The sequence below is a fragment of the Nuphar pumila genome, chromosome 15, assembly GCF_984573655.1.
Source record: "Nuphar pumila chromosome 15, dmNupPumi1.hap1.1, whole genome shotgun sequence".
Classification (NCBI taxonomy): Eukaryota; Viridiplantae; Streptophyta; class Magnoliopsida; order Nymphaeales; family Nymphaeaceae; genus Nuphar; species Nuphar pumila.
This window is the reverse complement of record NC_143263.1, coordinates 20,531,042-20,550,824: the sequence shown is the minus strand read 5'-3', so window position 1 is coordinate 20,550,824 and position 19,783 is coordinate 20,531,042. Positions and strand designations below refer to the sequence as shown.

General features: G+C 36.5%; 1 protein-coding gene across 1 annotated transcript in view; it reads left to right on the top strand.

Annotated features, from left to right (window-relative positions):
* Positions 1 to 2,404: 2,404 nt before the first annotated feature.
* LOC149814746 (fiber) overlaps positions 2,405 to 19,783 on the top strand; it is a 29,272-nt gene continuing 11,893 nt past the window's right edge. Inside the window, exon 1 of the mRNA XM_089988571.1 lies at positions 2,405 to 2,573. Coding sequence (XP_089844697.1) covers positions 2,495 to 2,573 — 79 coding nt within the window. The 5' untranslated portion in view covers positions 2,405 to 2,494. The remainder of the gene's footprint in view (positions 2,574 to 19,783) is intronic.

Here is a 19,783-nt window from a genome sequence, read left to right as displayed (position 1 = left end):
ATTGTTCATTCTTCATTGCCTACACATTGAACATCTATATCCTTAATCGATTCAAACAACTACATGCCCTCTGTGTGCCAGAGTTGAATGTTTGGGACATCAATATCATTTGTTGATTATGATAGTTGGACGATCGCCAAAGGATTGAGCTCGATAGATGGTGCTTCAGATAGATGCAAGTTCTCCACTTCTTTAGCTTTGTGAGCAACTAAGTAAATGTCACTACAAAATAATATCAATTTTATATCATTATTGTCAAATACATCCATCAATATATGTCAGCAATTTAGGTTTGAAGAAAAACTGTATCAGAGGATCATTAACTCCTTCACATATCCGATTTTACGAGACATCAAAGTCATAAATTTCTTATAGCTACTGCTTTTTTAAGATGATTATAAATCTCCAAGTATGGGTGATCAATGTTATGATAGCATATTCTAACTATTTTAGAGTCCATCATTAACTGCTTAAACCAATTACACAACATATCATTCATCTAATAAAAATATTATGTGAGAAAAAACATCCATATATAATTCATACATTCAATTAACATAACTACGTAAAAAAACAACTCTGAAAACCAACTAACCACAATAACCCCTATTCAATGGTTATGCACAGTAAATCTTAGCCCCATTATACCAACAAAAAAATATCAAATTAAGCAAACAAAGATAAATAAAGTCCAATACAAACAAATATATATTTATAAAAAATACCTTATATATAGTAAACCTTAAATGATAAATCTGGTGCCAAATATTAAATAAAATATAGGAAACATACAAAAAACATCATAAACAATAATCAAGCACAAATACACATGGGATTATTAAATGCTCATATCTACAAAAAAAAAGTTTAGAATGAAATATAACATTATGCATATATATATATATATAAATTGTTCATATGAAACTTAGCTTTCGACCAAACCGGTGAAGTTGATGAGAAGGATGATACCGTAAACTTGTCAGAATGCAACAAAAAAATTTCATGAGACTCATCGTAAGGGGAAAGAAAAAAATACTTAGGGTTTTAGAGAGAAAAGGGTTACAACTCTTTACAGAAACAAATGAAAAAGAGAAACAAAATGAATAAAAATATATTTATATATGATTAAGCAAAGCATGCATAATTACATGGGTTCACATGCAAAAAATTTATGAATCATATATTTAGAAGAAAACTCGCATATTTGAGAGAAACTTTGCATATTTGAAGTAACTTCAAATATTTAGAGTAACTTTATGTATTTGAAGTAATTGCACATATTAGGAGAATATATATGCCCACTTAATTAGGTATTTACGAAGTTTTGAGGTTTGGGTTTAAAAGTATGTTCATAAATATTATTATGTAAAATTTTTTGAGGTCTGCAAAAAATGTGCGGACCTCTTTTCAAGTAAAAGTTTGCGATACTCTACAAGCGGAGCAATATATCAAGTGAAACTTTGTGAGTTTCACACATGCAAAGGGTAAAAAAGGTCTTAACAAAATTGATTATTTGCGTTTTTTGTCATTGCCGAATTTTGGCAAATTGTAAAGTTTTTAAGAAAATACGTCATTTTTACTACACATCGATCGTTTTCAGTTTCTCATATATATGTATATTTAAATTTTATTTGAAAAATCCTGGCATACGATTTGCGTTATTGGTCTCCTACCAAACCCCAATTAGGGTCATTCATGGACTGGGTGACGTATCCAACCCATCAAGGTGCACCATTTTATCTTCCCAAATAACAAATTGTCATTTTAGGATGAAGATTCAGGTTTTGTCGGGTCAAGAAGATGATATCTCAAACCTGTATCCATATAATATAGCAAGCTTCTTTTTACTAAAAATACTAGCCAAACTGAATTAGGTCGGATATTTGACAAAAATCACAACCCAAACTCGACTCACATATTAACCTATTTAGGTTTGGGTCACCCCAAATATTGGGCCAGCATTTTTTATTTTCTAATTTTTTAGGTACTCAGATCATGTGTTGGGATTAGGACCTGAACGGGTACCCGATACAAACCGGACCAATTGACAGCCTTACCCCCAAACCCTAAATGAAACATCAGACCGACTGTCTAGAATCTAGAGTTTGACTCTATCTAGCTGGTCGAGTCTTGCAAGGCTAATGCAAAACCCACCTCCTCCTGCGATGCATAGGTGGGTCCAAAACAAGTCGGGTATGGTTTGGTTGAGCTTATTAAAACCAGGCCAACTTTCAACGAGCACGGCCCCGTTAGGCGTCCTTTGTCTGGTTCGGTCATCGGTCAGTGCATGATCAGGCCAACGTGGTCAACGCTCAACGAGATCGAACCGGATCTCAAGATATCCGAGTCATTATGTTTCGGAGAATCGTTTGGTTCAGCAAACGACACGGGTCTCTGCTTTAAAGAGAGAGAAAGGGATGGGAATGTTATGCTGCGGAGGAGAGGGTTGGTTGATTCAGTGGTTTCGTGAAGGGAAGGGAAGGGAAGAGAGAAGATGGGTGTGATGGAGAGGCTGAAGATATTCGTTGTTCAGGAGCCCATCGTTGCCGCCTCTTGCTTGATCGCCGGAATTGGTAAACCCCATCCCCCCTCTCTCTCTGTATGTGTTAATGGGTTTAGATTGGCTTGGGATTTAAGGATTATAGAATGCTTTGATCTTTGAAATTTGCGAAGAAATATATAGGGATTGAAAGATTTGGGGGGTTTTCTGCTCCTTTCGTTTGATCCATATTGGTACTCATCGTTCGAGAGGATGGGTAGATTGAATATCGGAGAAAATAGTCACTCTTTGCACTGTAGTTCGTTTGAGGGTTTAATTATGCTGTAAACTTCATTCTGGTTTTCTCTTAATTTCTATTTCTGCAGAAACTGAGTGGTATTTTTTAGACTCTTCGTCTGTTTAATTTGTGTTAAATTGTTAATTGGATATTCAGCTAGTGTTCCATGCATCGCGGTGTGGTTCGGGGGTATCGATCCATCTATTCATGCATTACGTTGTTGATGGGGAAAATGATTCAGGATGCATACTGTGCATTGTTATGTTATTGCTCTCTGTTGATGTTGTTCTCATCTTTGACACGATAAGTTGGTAGGAAACTACGACGAAGATGATGAAGATTTGCACAAAAAAAAGGAATTAACAAAGTTAAAAAATAAAAGTTTGAAAATTTGAAAAAATGAAAATTAAATATAAGTGATAAAATAACTGCATCGAACAAACCTATATAATGAACAGTAATATTCCAATGCATATGGTAGTGATATGTAACAACTAGCTAATAATGCATGATAATAACGATAGAACAATCATAATTAACAAATATAATTTAAGAATTGGTCCACACCATATATGAAACCGTGAATAACTAAATATAAATGAAATTCCACATCAAGTATTAGGTTTGGTAATCAAGTATATCAAGGGCAAATCCAGAATTTTAATTTTCTAGTTTTCTGCTTTTCAAATTTTTAAGGCTTCAGTTTTTTAATGTTCTTGAAAAACATAGTGTTTGGATGAACTTGAAAATCTGGAAAGAATATCCAGATTTTAAAATTTTCCCTGTTTGGTTATCATTTGAAATCTCTCTCTCTCTCTCTCTTTTCCTACTATTTGCTTACCAACTTTGATACAGAAAAATCACCAACATCCACAAAGAATACACCACCATAGCGCACTGGATCAATGATATAAAGAGAATCTCTGGTGTTCACAGGGTCTTCACGTCTATGATTTGGACAAGAAAAAGCTCCAACCTGATTGAGGTTGGGTTTTGACCTGCCAGAATTCCATGACTTCCACTCAGATCTTAATTCCTTTGATTAGAACAAAAAATACATCAAATCTTAATCCTCTAAGTTGGTAGGAAGAAATGAAGAAAATGAAAAAGAGCAAAGAAATTACATGATCAAGAAAGAGTGTAAAATGCATCTTTACATGCTTCTTTCCTTTCTTAATTGTTATTCTTGTCGACAAGTAAAATAGGTGAAGGCAAGACATCAATTGAATGGGCAAAAAAAGAACCATCTCTCCAGTTCAATTATTTCCAGAACAAAGATGTGTGATATAGAAAGAACAAACGAGGGGAATATGATAACAAGAATTATATGAAAGATGACAAATGATGAAAAAAAATTCTTCAGTTCCCATCAAGTCATACGACCAAAAATGGGGCAATAGAGGTTGCGGGTTGTCCTTGAGACTGGTTACATCAAAATTCTGAAATTAGGGATTGGATAAATAAGAATACATCAAAATATGTGTTGATCAACAACAAAACATTGTCTTCACCACTATTTAGTGGGAGATTTCTCACATTTGGTGAAGGACGAACATAGTTGAGGTTTAAAGATGTCTAGGTTTAATATATATATATATATATATATATATATATATATATATATATATATATATATAGAGAGAGAGAGAGAGAGAGAGAGAGAGAGAGAGAGAGAGAGAGAGAGAGAGAATCGTAGCATGGTTGCCAGGAAAGGAAACAAAAAATCAGGAAATGAGACTTTCTAAAGTTCATGTGAAACGGGAAACATGATATATATATATAGTATTCTCATCATCATCATCATTGGGCCTTATCTCAACTACTTGGGATCGGCTTTGCGAGTCCTATTTTTCCATTCTTGTCTACCTAGAGCTATAACCTCAGTCACTTTACGATCCTTCATGTCACCTATGGTTGCTTCTTTCCAAGTCTTCAATGGTCTTCCTCTTTTCCTAGTTCCTTCTATTTGTATCATGTCAACCTTTCTCACAGGAGTCGTGATATGTCTTCGTGTAACATGCCTAAATCATCTTAAGCGATATTCGCTTATTTTATCTTTTATTGGTCTGACTTATAGGCACATTCTGATATATTCATTTCTAATTTTATTTTTTTCTCGTAACCCCAGACATCCATCTTGATATATGCATCTCTGCAACATGAACTTTGACTTCTTATAATAGTTCTGGTCTTAGAGCAAACTTGTAGAGGTACTCTTTTATGATATAACACACTACTAGCATGTATGTACTTAAACCAACCGACACTAATCCTATTAGTGATATCTTTGTCAAATCCGCCATTATGTTGTAATATAGGCCCTAAATACTGAAACTTATGACATTGTTGAACAAGTATATCTCATTAGCTTTTGTGCTAATTTGCACTCCATATATTCAGTTTTTGTTCTACTAATTCTTAAACTATTTTTCTATAGTGTGCTTCTCCTAAGTTCTAGTTGCTTTTGCACATAGTCTTTATCTTGACTATAAGTATTATATTATCTACGAAGAGCATACACCAAATGACTTCTCTTGGATAAAAGACGATATTTCACACACACACACACACACACACACACACATATATATATATATATATATATATATATATGTTGGGTGCTTCTATGGTTGTACAGTATCACCATAACTTATAGTGGTACACACTTGATTTACATAAATCTAAGCTCCAAATGCAAAATCTAACCTTTGGATAATGTTTAACATGTTCTATTTGCTATTTTTGTGTGTTAAAGTTGAACGAAATATGATGTTATCTATGTCACATGGGTGCGGGTGCGGGGGTGCGACACTTTCAAAAACTTAGGGTGCGGGGGTGCAACAGGGGCAAAAATGTTAATATATATAATTTTAAAAGTTTTAACAGTTAACATTTAACAGTTAACATTGTCATAATATCATTCATCAATCATCATTCATGCAATATATCAACCTAAATATCAATCAAATAAGTAAAGCAATTACATATTTCAACCTAAATATCAATCAAATAAGTAAAGCAGAAAAGAACTAAATTACATACCAAAGTATATCCTGATGAAGTAATTGATCTTAATAATTTTCTTCTTCATCATCAAATGCATCATTAGAAGGAATACTGAGCTCAGCTAAATCCATGTTTGTTATGTTGAAATCATGCTCTCCCTCAAAGTCACACTCTTCTGGGTTTACATCCCAAAATTTGGATGTTCCTTGTCTGTGTTACAAACCCAATTTGAAAATGTTAAATACAATACAAGTATATTTAAATGAAAAACTAAGAAATAATCAAATAACTAAGAGAGCAAATTAGTACCTGTATTCATCATTGGTTCGCGAAAGTAATCGAAGATTTGAATAAACATATACTTAATCCTCTGCACGCTTGCTGGTGAGTTTGTTTCTCTTCATGTTGTGGATTTGAGAATATGTGCTCCAATTTCTTTCACAACAAGATGAACTAGCAGGCTGCGATAGCAATCTTAATGCAAGACATTGAAGAAGAGGTGTTTCTGATCCAAATGTTGACCACCATGTGATAGGATCTATATTATTCTATTCTCTCGCGAATAATGCCAGTCCATATAATCTCGAAGATAAAATTTTTTCAAATTCTTGTGTGACTTGATGTAGAAGATATGCTTTTGGAAAAAGTCTTGTCATACACGTATTTCTATGTCTTGATAGCTTTGGGTCTAAATTTGGAGCGAGAAGGGAAGGGGGGCTCGACCCCTCCCCTGTCGACCCAACAAGAGGGCGCAGGGGGGGCTCGGCCCCTCTCCTGCCGACACAAGAAGAGAGTGAGAAAGGGTACGTACCTGCGAAAGGAGAGGAGAAGCCTAGGAGGTGGCGTCGGTAGGAGAGAGCTCGAGTTGAGCGGGAGAGGGAAGGAGAGATTAGGGCAATTTTTTTTTTGCCCTAATCCTCCTTTTCATCGTGGAATATTTTTTTTAACGCCGAAAAGTGGATGAAAATGACCTTGGGTGCGTTGATCGCACCCAGGGTCGTGTTGACCGCACCTGGTGCTGCACGCGCACCTGCATAGCATCGCGTCGACGCGGGTGCAACACCTGTTTTGCCGAGTCCCTGTGACTTAGGATGTTATATTTAAACCATCATTATTTCATGAATTGTGAGCCGTTGATTTTCATTGTTCCAAAAATAGGAACTTATGATGCCATAAACATGCTAAAACCTTCTAACATAGTAAATAAAGTATGCTAAACACATCTGTACGGTTGGATGTACCATTTGGCGGCTAGATCCATACAAACAAGAGTGTGTACCACCATATGATATCATGGTATATGACCACCTTATATATATATATCCACACTTCCACATGCAAGTTTTTTGAAATTGCTGTGTTGCACAGTTTGCATCCGCACCAATCTGACATGGCTATTAGATATTTCTAGAATCTAGTTTCATATTAATTATTTAAAACATAAATAACTATAAATAAAAGTTCATGAATATAAGATCTAACCTCTGTGTAAGTCTCATAAAACAAATACAAGGTCATTCAAGTATAAGTACATCAATAATCAATTGATTATATTATTTTTTCTTATTGTATATGTACATAAATAAGCTTTAATTTTGCTTGCATCTTCCTGCCGTACATGTCAAGTTCAAAATACAGCAGAAAATGAAATTAATGCGAGATCATCCTTCCAAACCTAACCCACCATTGTCTAAAAAAGTAATGGCCCAACACCAAACCATTCCTGCCATTGATATGAAAAGTACGTGATCTTAATACATAAAAAATAAACAACTGAATGTAATGTTATTTTATTTCACTTAATGAACCTTAATTCTAATGCAAAGTATAAATAAAGAAATCCTATTTGTATTGATTCACACAATCGGGTTACCCTTTTCCATCCAAATCTTCTTGGCTTTGATATATATATATATATATATATATATATATATATATATATATATATATATATATATGGACACACACACAAGTGAATAGGAAGAACCCTTTGCACTTCTATATATAGATTTAGATCTTTAAAATGTTCGGTTCCATGGAAACAAGAAATATTCTAATATGGAGTTGAAATAATAGGCTGCATCATGAATGCCTTGATGAAGCTGACCAGTCTATCTCTTGTCATATTGGTTCACAATAGCGCTTCTTGCCTTGAAAAATAATCCATCATCTTCTTTTTTGCCTTATTCACGTGGTCATATAAATGGGGTATAGTTAGCTTCTCAACACTATGAACTTCAATTAAAACTTTTGCAATTGGCGCTGCCATTTTCAAACATATGCTGCACTTCTATCAAAACTTGTGTTGTGCCTGGTCACTACACAAAACATTTATTATTGGTCTTGAATCATTTATTAGCTGCTTTGAAATTTGTGCATTATCAATAATAATTTTGACTATGTTAAAATTTTTAACTTTCTCTACCACCTAAAAATGTCTTAGCCAAAACGTCTACTGTTTCTAGCCTATGTGACATATCAATTGACTTCAAAAACATTACCTTCTTGGAACATGAGATTCAAAAAGTTATTAAGCTTCTTCATCTTGTCTGCCCACGCATCTTTCTTAGTCATGCACCATGTAGTCTTTGAAGACTCTCTATACTTGTTACGGTATTATTTTGCTTTTGTTATATTGCATAAAAGATTCATCCATCGACACATGGTAACAGCTGTCACATGGATACGGATGCGGGTAGGGGACACGATGCAGATACGCTTAGTACAATACAATAATTTTCAAAAGTTTGGACACGGGTGTAATGAAATGAGAACAATCTCATAAACCACAACCCAATAGGGTTTATGCACATAGGCAAGAAGATAACCCAATATAGGTTCAAATCAGAGTTACTAGAAGCTTCTTAGATAGGTGAGAAGTCTGCTTCTTGGAAACTCGCTTAGGAAGCACAATACTCCTCGCTTTTGAAACTTTATGAGAAACTCTGTTCTCTCACGCTTCTCCTACGCTTTCCACATTTTTCATCTATTCCTCTTATATGTTTTCTCACTCTACTTTTCATGTTTTTTATGTGTTTCTTCTCACACTTCACACTCACTTTCATATGCTTTCTCTAAATTGACAATTATCTTTTTAGATTTTTTTTTTTAAAATTTATTATTACACTAAAAAACCATGACCTTTAAGAGGTCACTTTTATTTTAGTTTTTATTTGCATTTTATTTTGATTCTCATTCAATTCTTATATTGTTTTTTCTTTTTAATTTCTTGCATCTTGCTTCCTATACATTTTAAAATGCATCGCTTCTCACTTTCGCTTCCCGTATCGTTTTTCACTTCCGCTTCTTAGTCCAGCAACCTTGGTTCAAACACCAAAGGGCCAAACCAACACTTAAAAAAAAATAATATTATTGCATGTGTTATGCATACAAAAAACATAAACTACAAGGGACCCATAGTCCCATATTTATACACACCAAGGGAGTGAAGAGCTCCCAACGTTTATATAGTCAAGGACAATAGTGCCCTTGACAATATAACAAAGGACAAAACATAAAAAATAAAGAAAATAAATAAAAATACAAAAAACCAGTTCTGTCCCTAATGGGCCGATCCTATTACAAGAGTGAAAAGACCAAAATACCCTTAGAGGGTATTACCTATTACAATTATAAATGAGTATATATAATGTATATATCCATTATATATATATATATATATCAATACCAAGTACAATATCTTAACAATGGGGACACGGCCCTACACACTTAGATGTATTTATGTGTGAGTGTTTGTATAAAACAACAATTTAAAATCACTACAATTAGGAACATCAAATAATGAAACTAAGTTGAAATTGAAATGTAACATAATTGATGACAAATTTTAAAAGAAAAATAACTCAAGTGAAAATGAAAAAAGTAAATATGATCATACAAGAAAATAGATAAAGTTAATGACACAAATGTTGACTGTGCATGAAACTGGTTTGACTATGTTGATGAAGTGCCATATTGTGTCTGTAAAGTGTCCGAGTGTCATGTCGTGTTGGTACGGGATACGCATGCGAAGTGAAGTGTTTGTGTGACATAGGGTAAGAGGGCATCTTATGCACATGTCCTATGCTATAATGGCACCAGCTGTAGCCTGAAACTAAAAAACATTCATCACATTAAATGATGTACATGTCTCATAATAAACGTCTTGGTTGCTAAATCTACTTACTCAATTATCTGCATCAAAGCCATAGCAGAACAGATATGGGCATGAAATAACTAGCATCTCCTCGTTAGGGGTTAGTAAGCTGTCTTCTTGAAGTAGCTTCTCCTTATGCCTTGTCCCACTACTCATAGTGGCCACCCACTGATCCTTTTGCCTCCAAATCACTAATTGTACTACTTTCCAACTATTTCTTAAACTTTCATCATAGGGGACATCTCTTTTCATGGTTAAGACGTGTCCCAACCTCCAACTTTTACATTTTTTCCTTTTAATTTTCCATAAGAAAGGTGTTCATTTGTTATTTTACAACTTCTAACAAATCTTTACTTTTACACGAGGTTACGTTTTTCCTTGTCTTGCTGAATAATGTTTGTCGGGATATCCCCTTATAGTTACATTGGGCAACCAGATGATTTTTTTGTATATGAGAAAAAAATGGTTCTTGGTTTTATATATGAGGATAAAATGGTTGGAAGCCGAATCTCTTAAAGTTATTTTTTGAAAAAGGGAAAAACAAAACCAAATCACCTTAAGAAACTATAGATCTATTATCGTACTTGCGGTTTTCACTTCATCTGTCTTTAAAAGCATAGGTTCAACCTTTTCCTGATATTTTCTTGAGAAAACCACTTGCTTTTAACTAATGGGAAAAACTTTTGCTGATTTTATTGAAAGATTGATATATCAGAGACTATATTTTGCACTAAGCTTCATCTTTGGACTTTCTTTTGCTAGAGCCAGAATTTCATCATCATGTCATTTTTGAGCTCATTCCATCCAGGGCGACCCACTGGTTTGCTCTTTGTGACCTTGATGTGTCATTATGCCAACCCCTATAGTCTCAGTTGTGATTCCAGTATTTTCAGATCCTTAAGCCTCTATGCTGGTAGGTCCATGACCATTGTTACATGCACCAATCTAACTTTGTTGCTACCTCCCTTAGAGGCTCTGTGCTGGCTTCCACTCTGGAAATCGGTATGCTTGTCATTTTCTTCTTTTTTTTTTGTGACGAAGTTCCCTGCCAAAGCAGGTTAACTCATAAAAACTTTGTAAAAACCAACTTTTTTTATCATTTTCAATACCATTTTCATTTTCATTCTATCACTGTTTCTGAGGCATAGGTTAAAACTTCGTAAAACCCAAATTTTTTATCAAAATATAAACTAGATATGTATTATCTGCAACGGAAGTATGTAGGTCATAGAAGCTTCTTGTAACTTGTTCTGTCCCATCACAATTAGTTATTATGGATGGACCCTATGCCAATCCTTAGAAGCTTGAAGTCCATCACCTTTATTCGTTAATCAGTGGTATTTCATTAAAACATGATCTTCCTTCTCCTTAATGAGGGTGGCTATACTTATTTCTTTATCACTCTGATTACTTCGATCATTGCAAAAAGTGGATGCCCCTCATTTTTATGAAAGTATTGAAACTTCCCACCACCTGAATTAAGTGTTGAATTCTCTGTGGTATAGTGACTTTAAAGATGGGAGAGATGCATCAGTCCTGAAGAACCTACACTGTGCTCATTTTGCTTGTATTATGTGTTCATGGATCCGTGTCCCATAGCAAAGCACAAGTGGCCTGATTGGTAATTGTATCTATGGGTTGACCAACTGGGTGGTTTTGGCTTTTCAGCTCTATTGAATAGGTTAGCCTACATCTGTCCTAAGTTTTAATTTTTATGTGCCATTTCTTAGGTTCTTCTGGGCAATTTTGTCATCCCTGACTTGGTGGCCCTTGTGGTGGTTCCCTAGGATTCAGTATTCCCACCTAAGTACATGATAAATGTTGTCATGTCCAGGTTGCTGGGGCCCTTGCTACACTCTGTAGGTAGAGCTGCATGTAAGGAGGGAACCTGCTAACTTATAAAAATGCAATGTTATGGGCCCTTATTGTGAGAAAATGGTTAGAGAGGAGAGAGACACTCTGATGGCTGTGTGAGAATACCCAATTCAGGGTCTGCAGCTGCTTCTCATTAAGTATATACAGATACAAAATTAGGGTAAGAAAATACCCATTACATGATATGTTAGAATTACAACATGCCATTAATGAGCATGTGTTTAAATTAAACAAATTGGGTTTGGATCCTGAGATCCAGACCTAGTGAATGACGTCTTTTCACCCTCCCTCATGTTGTACTGGTTTTGGACCATGAACAACTTGTAATGAAGTATGCGGGAATATAAAGAATGCAAAAATGCATTCACAATCACCAACAATGGAGGAATATCAAAAGGGAACAATATACAAGTCCACTATGGGACAACACAAACACAAGCTTTATAAAAAGCACAACTAAAATAAAAAGACTCTTTTATTGGAAGAGTGAGCATAAAATGCTTAAGGAATACAACGGGGTCTCACCCCTATTTATACAAAATGAGAGGACTGAAAAAGGAGCCAAAAGGGGGGCTCCCAAAGAGTCGTTGGGAGCCCCCAACGACTCTATTGTGGGCCCCCTTTTTGGCGTGAATCCAAAAACAAAAAATAAAAGAAATAAAAAAGAAAAAGGAAAATAAAAATAAAAAGAAAGAAAAACATTGTTTAATAAACAATGTGAAAAGACTATAATACCCCCTATCGGGTATTATAGTCTTATAGATATAATTTAACACCCCCCTCAAACTTTATGGGGGTGACAATGGAAAGTTTGCCAAGGAGAAACATGAAGCGAGACACAGGAAGTGCTTTAGTGCAAAAGTCTGCAAGCTGATATTCTGATGTAACATATGACAATGCAACTGTTCCACGTCGATACTCATCTCGAACATAGTGACAGTCTATTTCAATATGTTTGGTTCATTCATGGAAGGTGTGATTGCTGACAATATAAATGACACTTTTATTATCGCAGCATAGTTTTGAGGCGTCAGTAATATCTACTCCCATATCTTTGAGAAGACTTCAAAGCCACACAAGTTCCATTGTAGTAGTTGCTATAGCTCGGTACTCAACTTCAGTAGAGGATAGGAAGACTTTCTGTTGCTTCTTGCATCTCCAAGCAATTAAAGAATTTCTTAAAAAGACACAAAAGCCAGTAGTTGAGATTCTATCATTAAGATTACCTCCCCAATATGCATCAGTATAAGCAAGTAAATCTAATGAAGAAGAGGATGATAAAAATAACCCTTTAGTTATAGTGTTTTTGATGTATCGGATGATCCAGAATACAACACTCATATGCACAGTTGTAGGGGCATGCTGAAACTGGCTAGCAGAGTGAACAACTTGAGCGATGTCAGGTCTGGTGATAGTAAGATATGTGAGAGATCCAATGAGTTGTCTGTACAGTGTGGGATCTCGTAGAAGAACCCCATCCTCCAACCGTAATTTTGCATTGATTACTTCAGGAGTCTCCACCTTTTTATCATCTGAAATACCAGACTTAGCACATATATCTGCAACAAGTTTCATTTGTGACGGTATATATCCTCGGAGAGAATATGCAACCTCAATGCCAAAAAAATACCAAAGAAAACCTAAATCAGACATGTCAAAACTATCTTTTAGCATATTTTTAACATTAAAATACTATGTTGATAATTTCCTGTGATAATCATATCATCAACATAAAGCAACAAGATAACAATATTCGTACCTACATTTTTCACAAAGAGAGCAATGTCAGTATAACATGAACGAAAACCCAATTTGTTCATGATATCACTAAATCGATCATACCAAGCCTTGAGGGCTTGCTTAAGACCATATAAGGCTTTTAAAAGTTTGACCTTGTTCAATGTTAACTCCAGGTGGCGGATCCGTATAGACTTCTTCAATTAGATTTTCATTTAAAAAGACATTCTTCACATCAAGTTGATATATATGTCATTTCTTGGTTGATGCAACAACTATTAAGGTTCTAACACTTGTCATTCTGGTTACAGGAGCAAATGTTTTCTCGTAGTCAATTCCATATTCTTGAGCATATCCTTTAGCCACTAATCTGACTTTATATCTTTCTAAGGATCCATCGCTTTTGGTTTTAACCTTAAAGACCCACCGACATCCAATAGGCCACATTCATGAAGCGCCTTCATTTCTTCGTTCATAGCTTCAATCCATCTCTTATAATTTATTGCTTGATAAAATGTTGCAGGTTGATCTTCCTTGCCCATAGAGGTTATGAAGAGTTGAAAATCCATCGTGAAGTTCTCATAACTAACCCACCTATCAATAGGATGTCGAGATCGGGTAGACCTTTTGAATGAAAACAGGATGAAAATTTTGCTCCTGATTAGAGCTGGGAGAAATCTCCTTCTCACGTCGAGAGTAAACAATGCCTTTATATCTTTTGGGGGCCAATAGTGGTTCAGAAATCACACTTTCCTGAGTCCTTTGTGCAACAGTAGATACGTTTCTCTCATCTCTTTGACTACATTCAGAAGAAAAACCATCATCAATGCTAGAAAAGAGATATGAGTTCAACCAAGGGTGATAAACTTCAATTTCAGGAGTGTTAGCATTATGACCAAAATTTGATTCGTCAAACACAACTTTTCTGGATATTTTGATGCACTTGCTCACAGGACCATAGCATCTGTAGCCTTGTAATCATCAGTGTACCTCGCAAATTTGCACTTTAAGGCCTTATCTTGAAACTTGTGCTGCATTGAACTGTCAACATGAACATAACACACATCCGAATACACGCAAATCATGATAATTTGGATGCACATCATGCAAAGAGAAATAGGGTGATTTGTTTTTCAAGATGTTCATTGGCAATCGATTTATGACATAAACTGATGTATGAAAGACCTCTGCCTAAAAGATAACTGGAAGATTACTATCATGCTCATTGCACTCTCGACAATATGGCGATGCTTTCGTTCAGCAATCCCATTCTGTTAAGGTGTGTGAGGGCAAGACACCTGCCTACTTATTCCATTTGTCTGGAGGAAACTAATAAAGTCATTTGAAGAGAATTCACCCCCTCTATCACATTGGAAGCAAATAATATTCTTAGAGAATTGATTTTGAATAAAAGAATGAAAATTCTGAAACAACTTGAAGGTTTCAGATTTACTTTTCATAAAGAAGATCCATGTATATCGAGAATAACTATCAACAAAGATGAGATAATATCTAGTGCCAGACATGGAAGGAACTGAGCCGGACCCCAAACATCAGAACATATAATTTCAAATGGTCTTAAAGCTCTTTTATTAATAGAATGAAAATGAAGAACATAACTCTTACACTGAAGACAACTAGAACATTTTTATTATCGACACTTAAATTTAGACTTGACTTGGGAATAAGACTACTTGAAACAAGCTTATCAATAAAGCGACTACTACAATGACCCAGATGACCATGCCAAAGATTTGGCTCAATACATTCAGAAAGATTAAAAACACTCTCAGGAGGAACTGAAGATGATGATGTGAGCTTCAAGATGGAATCAACAGGCTGAACACGAGAGGAAGGATTCTCTTGGAACACGTACATATTCCCTTGACGTTTTTCTTCAGCTAACGTTTCCCTCGTGTGAAGGTCCTTAACACGAACAAAAAAAAAAAGAGTAAACTTAATAGAAGCATTAATGTCATCTACAAGTTTAGAGAGAAAAACAATATTTTTCTTGATATTAGGAGCATGAATGACATTTTAAAGAGCAAGAGAAGAGTTGGACATAGGAATTATAGAATTTTCAATGTGCGAAATATGGTGGTGAGACCCATCTCCAGTGACTATACTATTTCTACCAACATAAGGAACACGATTTAGGAGCTTACCAACATCACCAGTAACATGAGTGGCTGCACCAGAATCAATATACCAAGTGCCTTGATCATTCTTTTTGATATTCAACTCAGCCAAGACAGATAATAACAATTCTTTGACTTCTCCAATATTCTTCAATGTATCTGTTCCCTTTCTTGTCTCCAATTGTTTGCCTTTATTTTGCGGGTTAAACTAGCAATTTGCCTTTATGTGCCTCTTTTTGTTATAGAGAAAGCAGGTAGGTATTGTCCTTTGCCTTTGCAGATTAGGAGGTATACTGGGAGTAGGTAATATTCCATGAGCTCCTTGTCCATTCCTCTCTTGACCTCCTCTTTCTCGAGATTCATACCTGCCACGTTCTCGACCATAGGTAACTCCTTTGGCAAGAACGTCGTGTGCTCCAATGGGGTTGTGATTACCTTTAAAGAATCCCTTGAAAGTCATCTCATACTGTAAGAGCTTAGCACGAAGGTCTTCAAATGTAGGTAACTCTGGCAAACACAGAAAGGAAGTAACCATTATATGATAATCGGGCCCCAGCCTGCTCAAAGTTTGCTGCACCATATCTTTATCACTGACTGCGCAACCCACGATGGCCAACTGATCCGTGATAGTCTTCATTTTGTTTAAGTATTCCATGACAGTCATGGAGTCTTTTCTCAGCATTTGAAACTCTTTCTTTAAAAATAAAACTCTAGCCTGAGAAACTTGAGAATACGTTTGAACAAGACGATGTCATAACTGCATACCTGTGCAGTCATCTGGGATTGCCACAAGCATCTCCTGAGACAGGGTGAAAGTGATGTAGGCAACCAAAGCCTGATCTCGCTTTATCCAGGATATATACTCTGGATTTCTAACAAAGATAATGAAAGTGTCACCCTCTCCAGTCTTGCCATCTTGTGATATGAACTCCGGAGGAACAAAAATAGAGCCATCTAGATGTCCAGAAAGATCCTGACTTCTTACGAAGGGGATGGTTTGTCTTTTCCAGGTGAGAAAATTAGAATTGTTCAATTTTTCAGATACAAGTTGGCTAAGAAAGTTGGAAGAAAAGCCAGATTGAGGGGAAAAAAAGGAATCCATAGGCGATTGAAGGTGAAAGCAAGGGAAAATTAGAAACAAGGTGGAATAGAACAAAAAGAGTAATTTCAGAACCAATATGTAATTTCAGTGTAAAAGACTAACAAACAAAATTCAGAAATAAAATTCAGAACCAATATGTAATTTCAGAGAACTCGGCAGCCTTTTTTTTACAGCAGACCCAAGACAAAAACCTAGGTTATGCAGTAAACTGATCTAAATAAAGATCAGTCAATAAAATGCAAAACAAAAACACGTTATTTGAATGTAACATGTTTTTTTTTTAAAAATGCAAAGAAGGATAGGAGAAAAGAAATCCGAGAAGAAAGAGATCTGAGATTTTACTCAGATCTGAATCAGGTCTTACGTCAATTTGAAGAAAAGAAAGAACAATATGGCCGTGATATCAATTTGTGAAATCACGCAAAAGATCAAAATAGGGAATAGAAGAATACGTTGGAGAATAGAAGAATAAGGGGAATAAGGAGAAGGGGAATAAGGAGAGAAACTATCAGATCTGATGGGTAAAAGAAGCGATCTGATGCAGATTTTAAAAATAGAAAAATACGTTGCAGGTAAGGACTTTGGCTTAAAAAGAATTCAGGAAGAATAAAGAAAATGAAGAATAGGTAAGTTTAGATTTGAGAGATACCTTGGAAGATGTTGGAGAGGCTCATAAGAACAATCAGATCTTCAGAATACGCCTGGTGCTCTGATACCATGTGAGAAAATGGTTAGAGAGGAGAGAGACACTCTGATGGCTGTGTGAGAATACCCAATTCAGGGTCTGCGGCTGCTTCTCATTAAGTATATACAGATACAAAATTAGGGTACGAAAATACCCATTACATGATATGCTAGAATTACAACCTATGTCACAGGGATTCGGCCAGACAGGTGCCGCACCTGCGTCGATGCGGGTGCGGCACCCGGTGCGGTCAACCTGACCCTAGGTGTGGTCAACGCACCTAGGGTCATTTTGGTCCATTTTTGGATTTTTTTTTAAAATTTTGCCCTATGAAATGGGCAGCGGAATTTAAAAAAAATTTCTTGGGGGGTGGGTGGGGGGCGCTGCCCCCCTATACTCCCCCCTCCCCCCCCCCCCGCCCACAGTCAGCGGGATCCGCACTGGGGGGGAACCCCCGGACCCTCCTCTCTCTCTCTCTCTCTATATATATATATATATATATATATATATATATATATATATATATATATATATATATTGCCGCACCCCCGCACCCAAGGTTTTTGAAAGTGCCGCACCCGCACCCATGTGACAGATTACAACATGCCATTAATGAGCATGTGTTTAAATTAAACAAATTGGGTTTGGATCCTGAGATCCAAACCCAGTGAATGACAACGTCTTTTCACTTATGTTTGCCTGAAAGGTGGATGTCCAAGGAGGATGCTCATCCTACTTGAATCACCATTGTCATTAGATTCCTTTTGCAACTGGGATGAAAAGGATGGACAGACGAGCGTCATTACAGCATGCCAGCATGACAATATGCTTCAAGTAGTGAAAGGTGTAGATGCTCCTAGTCGGGTTTATTTATAGTATCACAGAACCTGAGTGTTTTCTGCATTCTTAATGAATTCTCTATCTTCAGACAGGAATTTGGCAGCACTTTGGAGCTCCACTATCAAAGAGATCACATGGAGAGGAGTCTTTACATGCAGCTTATAGGAATATGATATTACTCCAGAATACACTCAAACTCCTCTAGACTATGTTGGTCTTTCATACAATAAAACATGGGCCTTGTTTAATAGGAAAAGTGTTCTAATAATTATTAGTATTTCTCTCAGATGTGTGAAACATGCCTAGATGAAATTTCAGTACACCATTAAATGGGCAAGTTGACCTGGATTGCTTTGGATTCTTTCCATGAGAAGGGTCTCTTTCACTGTCCAATGCTTTTGGCTACTCTCACGAGGGGTTGAAAACAAGGGCATACTTTACAAGGTTGCAGCAATGAGGATAAACCAGATAAAGGTTGCCTTCACTGACATGATCAGAAAATCTTCCATGTGGTCTTTGTTGTCCACAATTACTCTTTTTGAAACACCTTATAGTAGGTTCTTTAAATAACAATTAGAATGGCCCGAGTACTGGGCCGGCAGCTAGTCTTCATCTCCCTAACCAACTGCTCAATCTCCCGCTTTTGAGCATGTGCATATCTGTAAGGCCATACATTCGCAGATTTGGTCCGCGGCTCAATAGGGATCGCATGGTCGTGCGATCGAGGAGGGAGGCCTTTGGGCTCATCGAACACCATGCCCAACTCCTGCAGCAAGGCCTCCGATTTGACAAGGGTGTTTGTAAGAGCGGTGGCTGCCCCGTCTGCAGCCACCATCAGAAAGATCTACGACATTCCCTCTCAAACCATCTTGGCGAGCTGTTTAGACTTGGCCAGAGTAGGTGTCATGGGAGGAACTCAGATCGATACTTAATTGCCGCTATACTCAAACTCCATCATCATGTTCTTGAAGTTCTACTAGACATAACCCAAGGATTGGAGCCACTACATCTTGAGTATCACGTCTGCACCCTTGATTGACAGTATGTACATGTTCGTGGTCAGGATAGTGCCCTGGATCTCTAGACGGACTCTTGGACAGAGGGTTGTGCACCTAAGTTTGCTATCGTTCCCTATCACCACCTTGAAGGGGTGCTAAGGGGTGGACGTGCACTTGGCTCTCTTAGTCGTTTGTGCACACACGAAGTTGTGCATCGAACTGGTGTCAATTAACACAAAAATCAACAACTGACCGATTCTGCCAGATACCCTCATCGTTTGAGGTACCTCCACGCCAGCTAATGCATGGTACGAGATCTTCGGATTCTCCTTCAGAGTGTCCTCAGCTTCATCAGTCAATTCACCATCACTGAATTCTCCCTTGGCCTCACTATCACCCAAGTACATGTTCAAAACCTTGCACTTGTGGTCTGGTTCCCAAACCTCATTGTAGTTATAGCAGAGGCCTT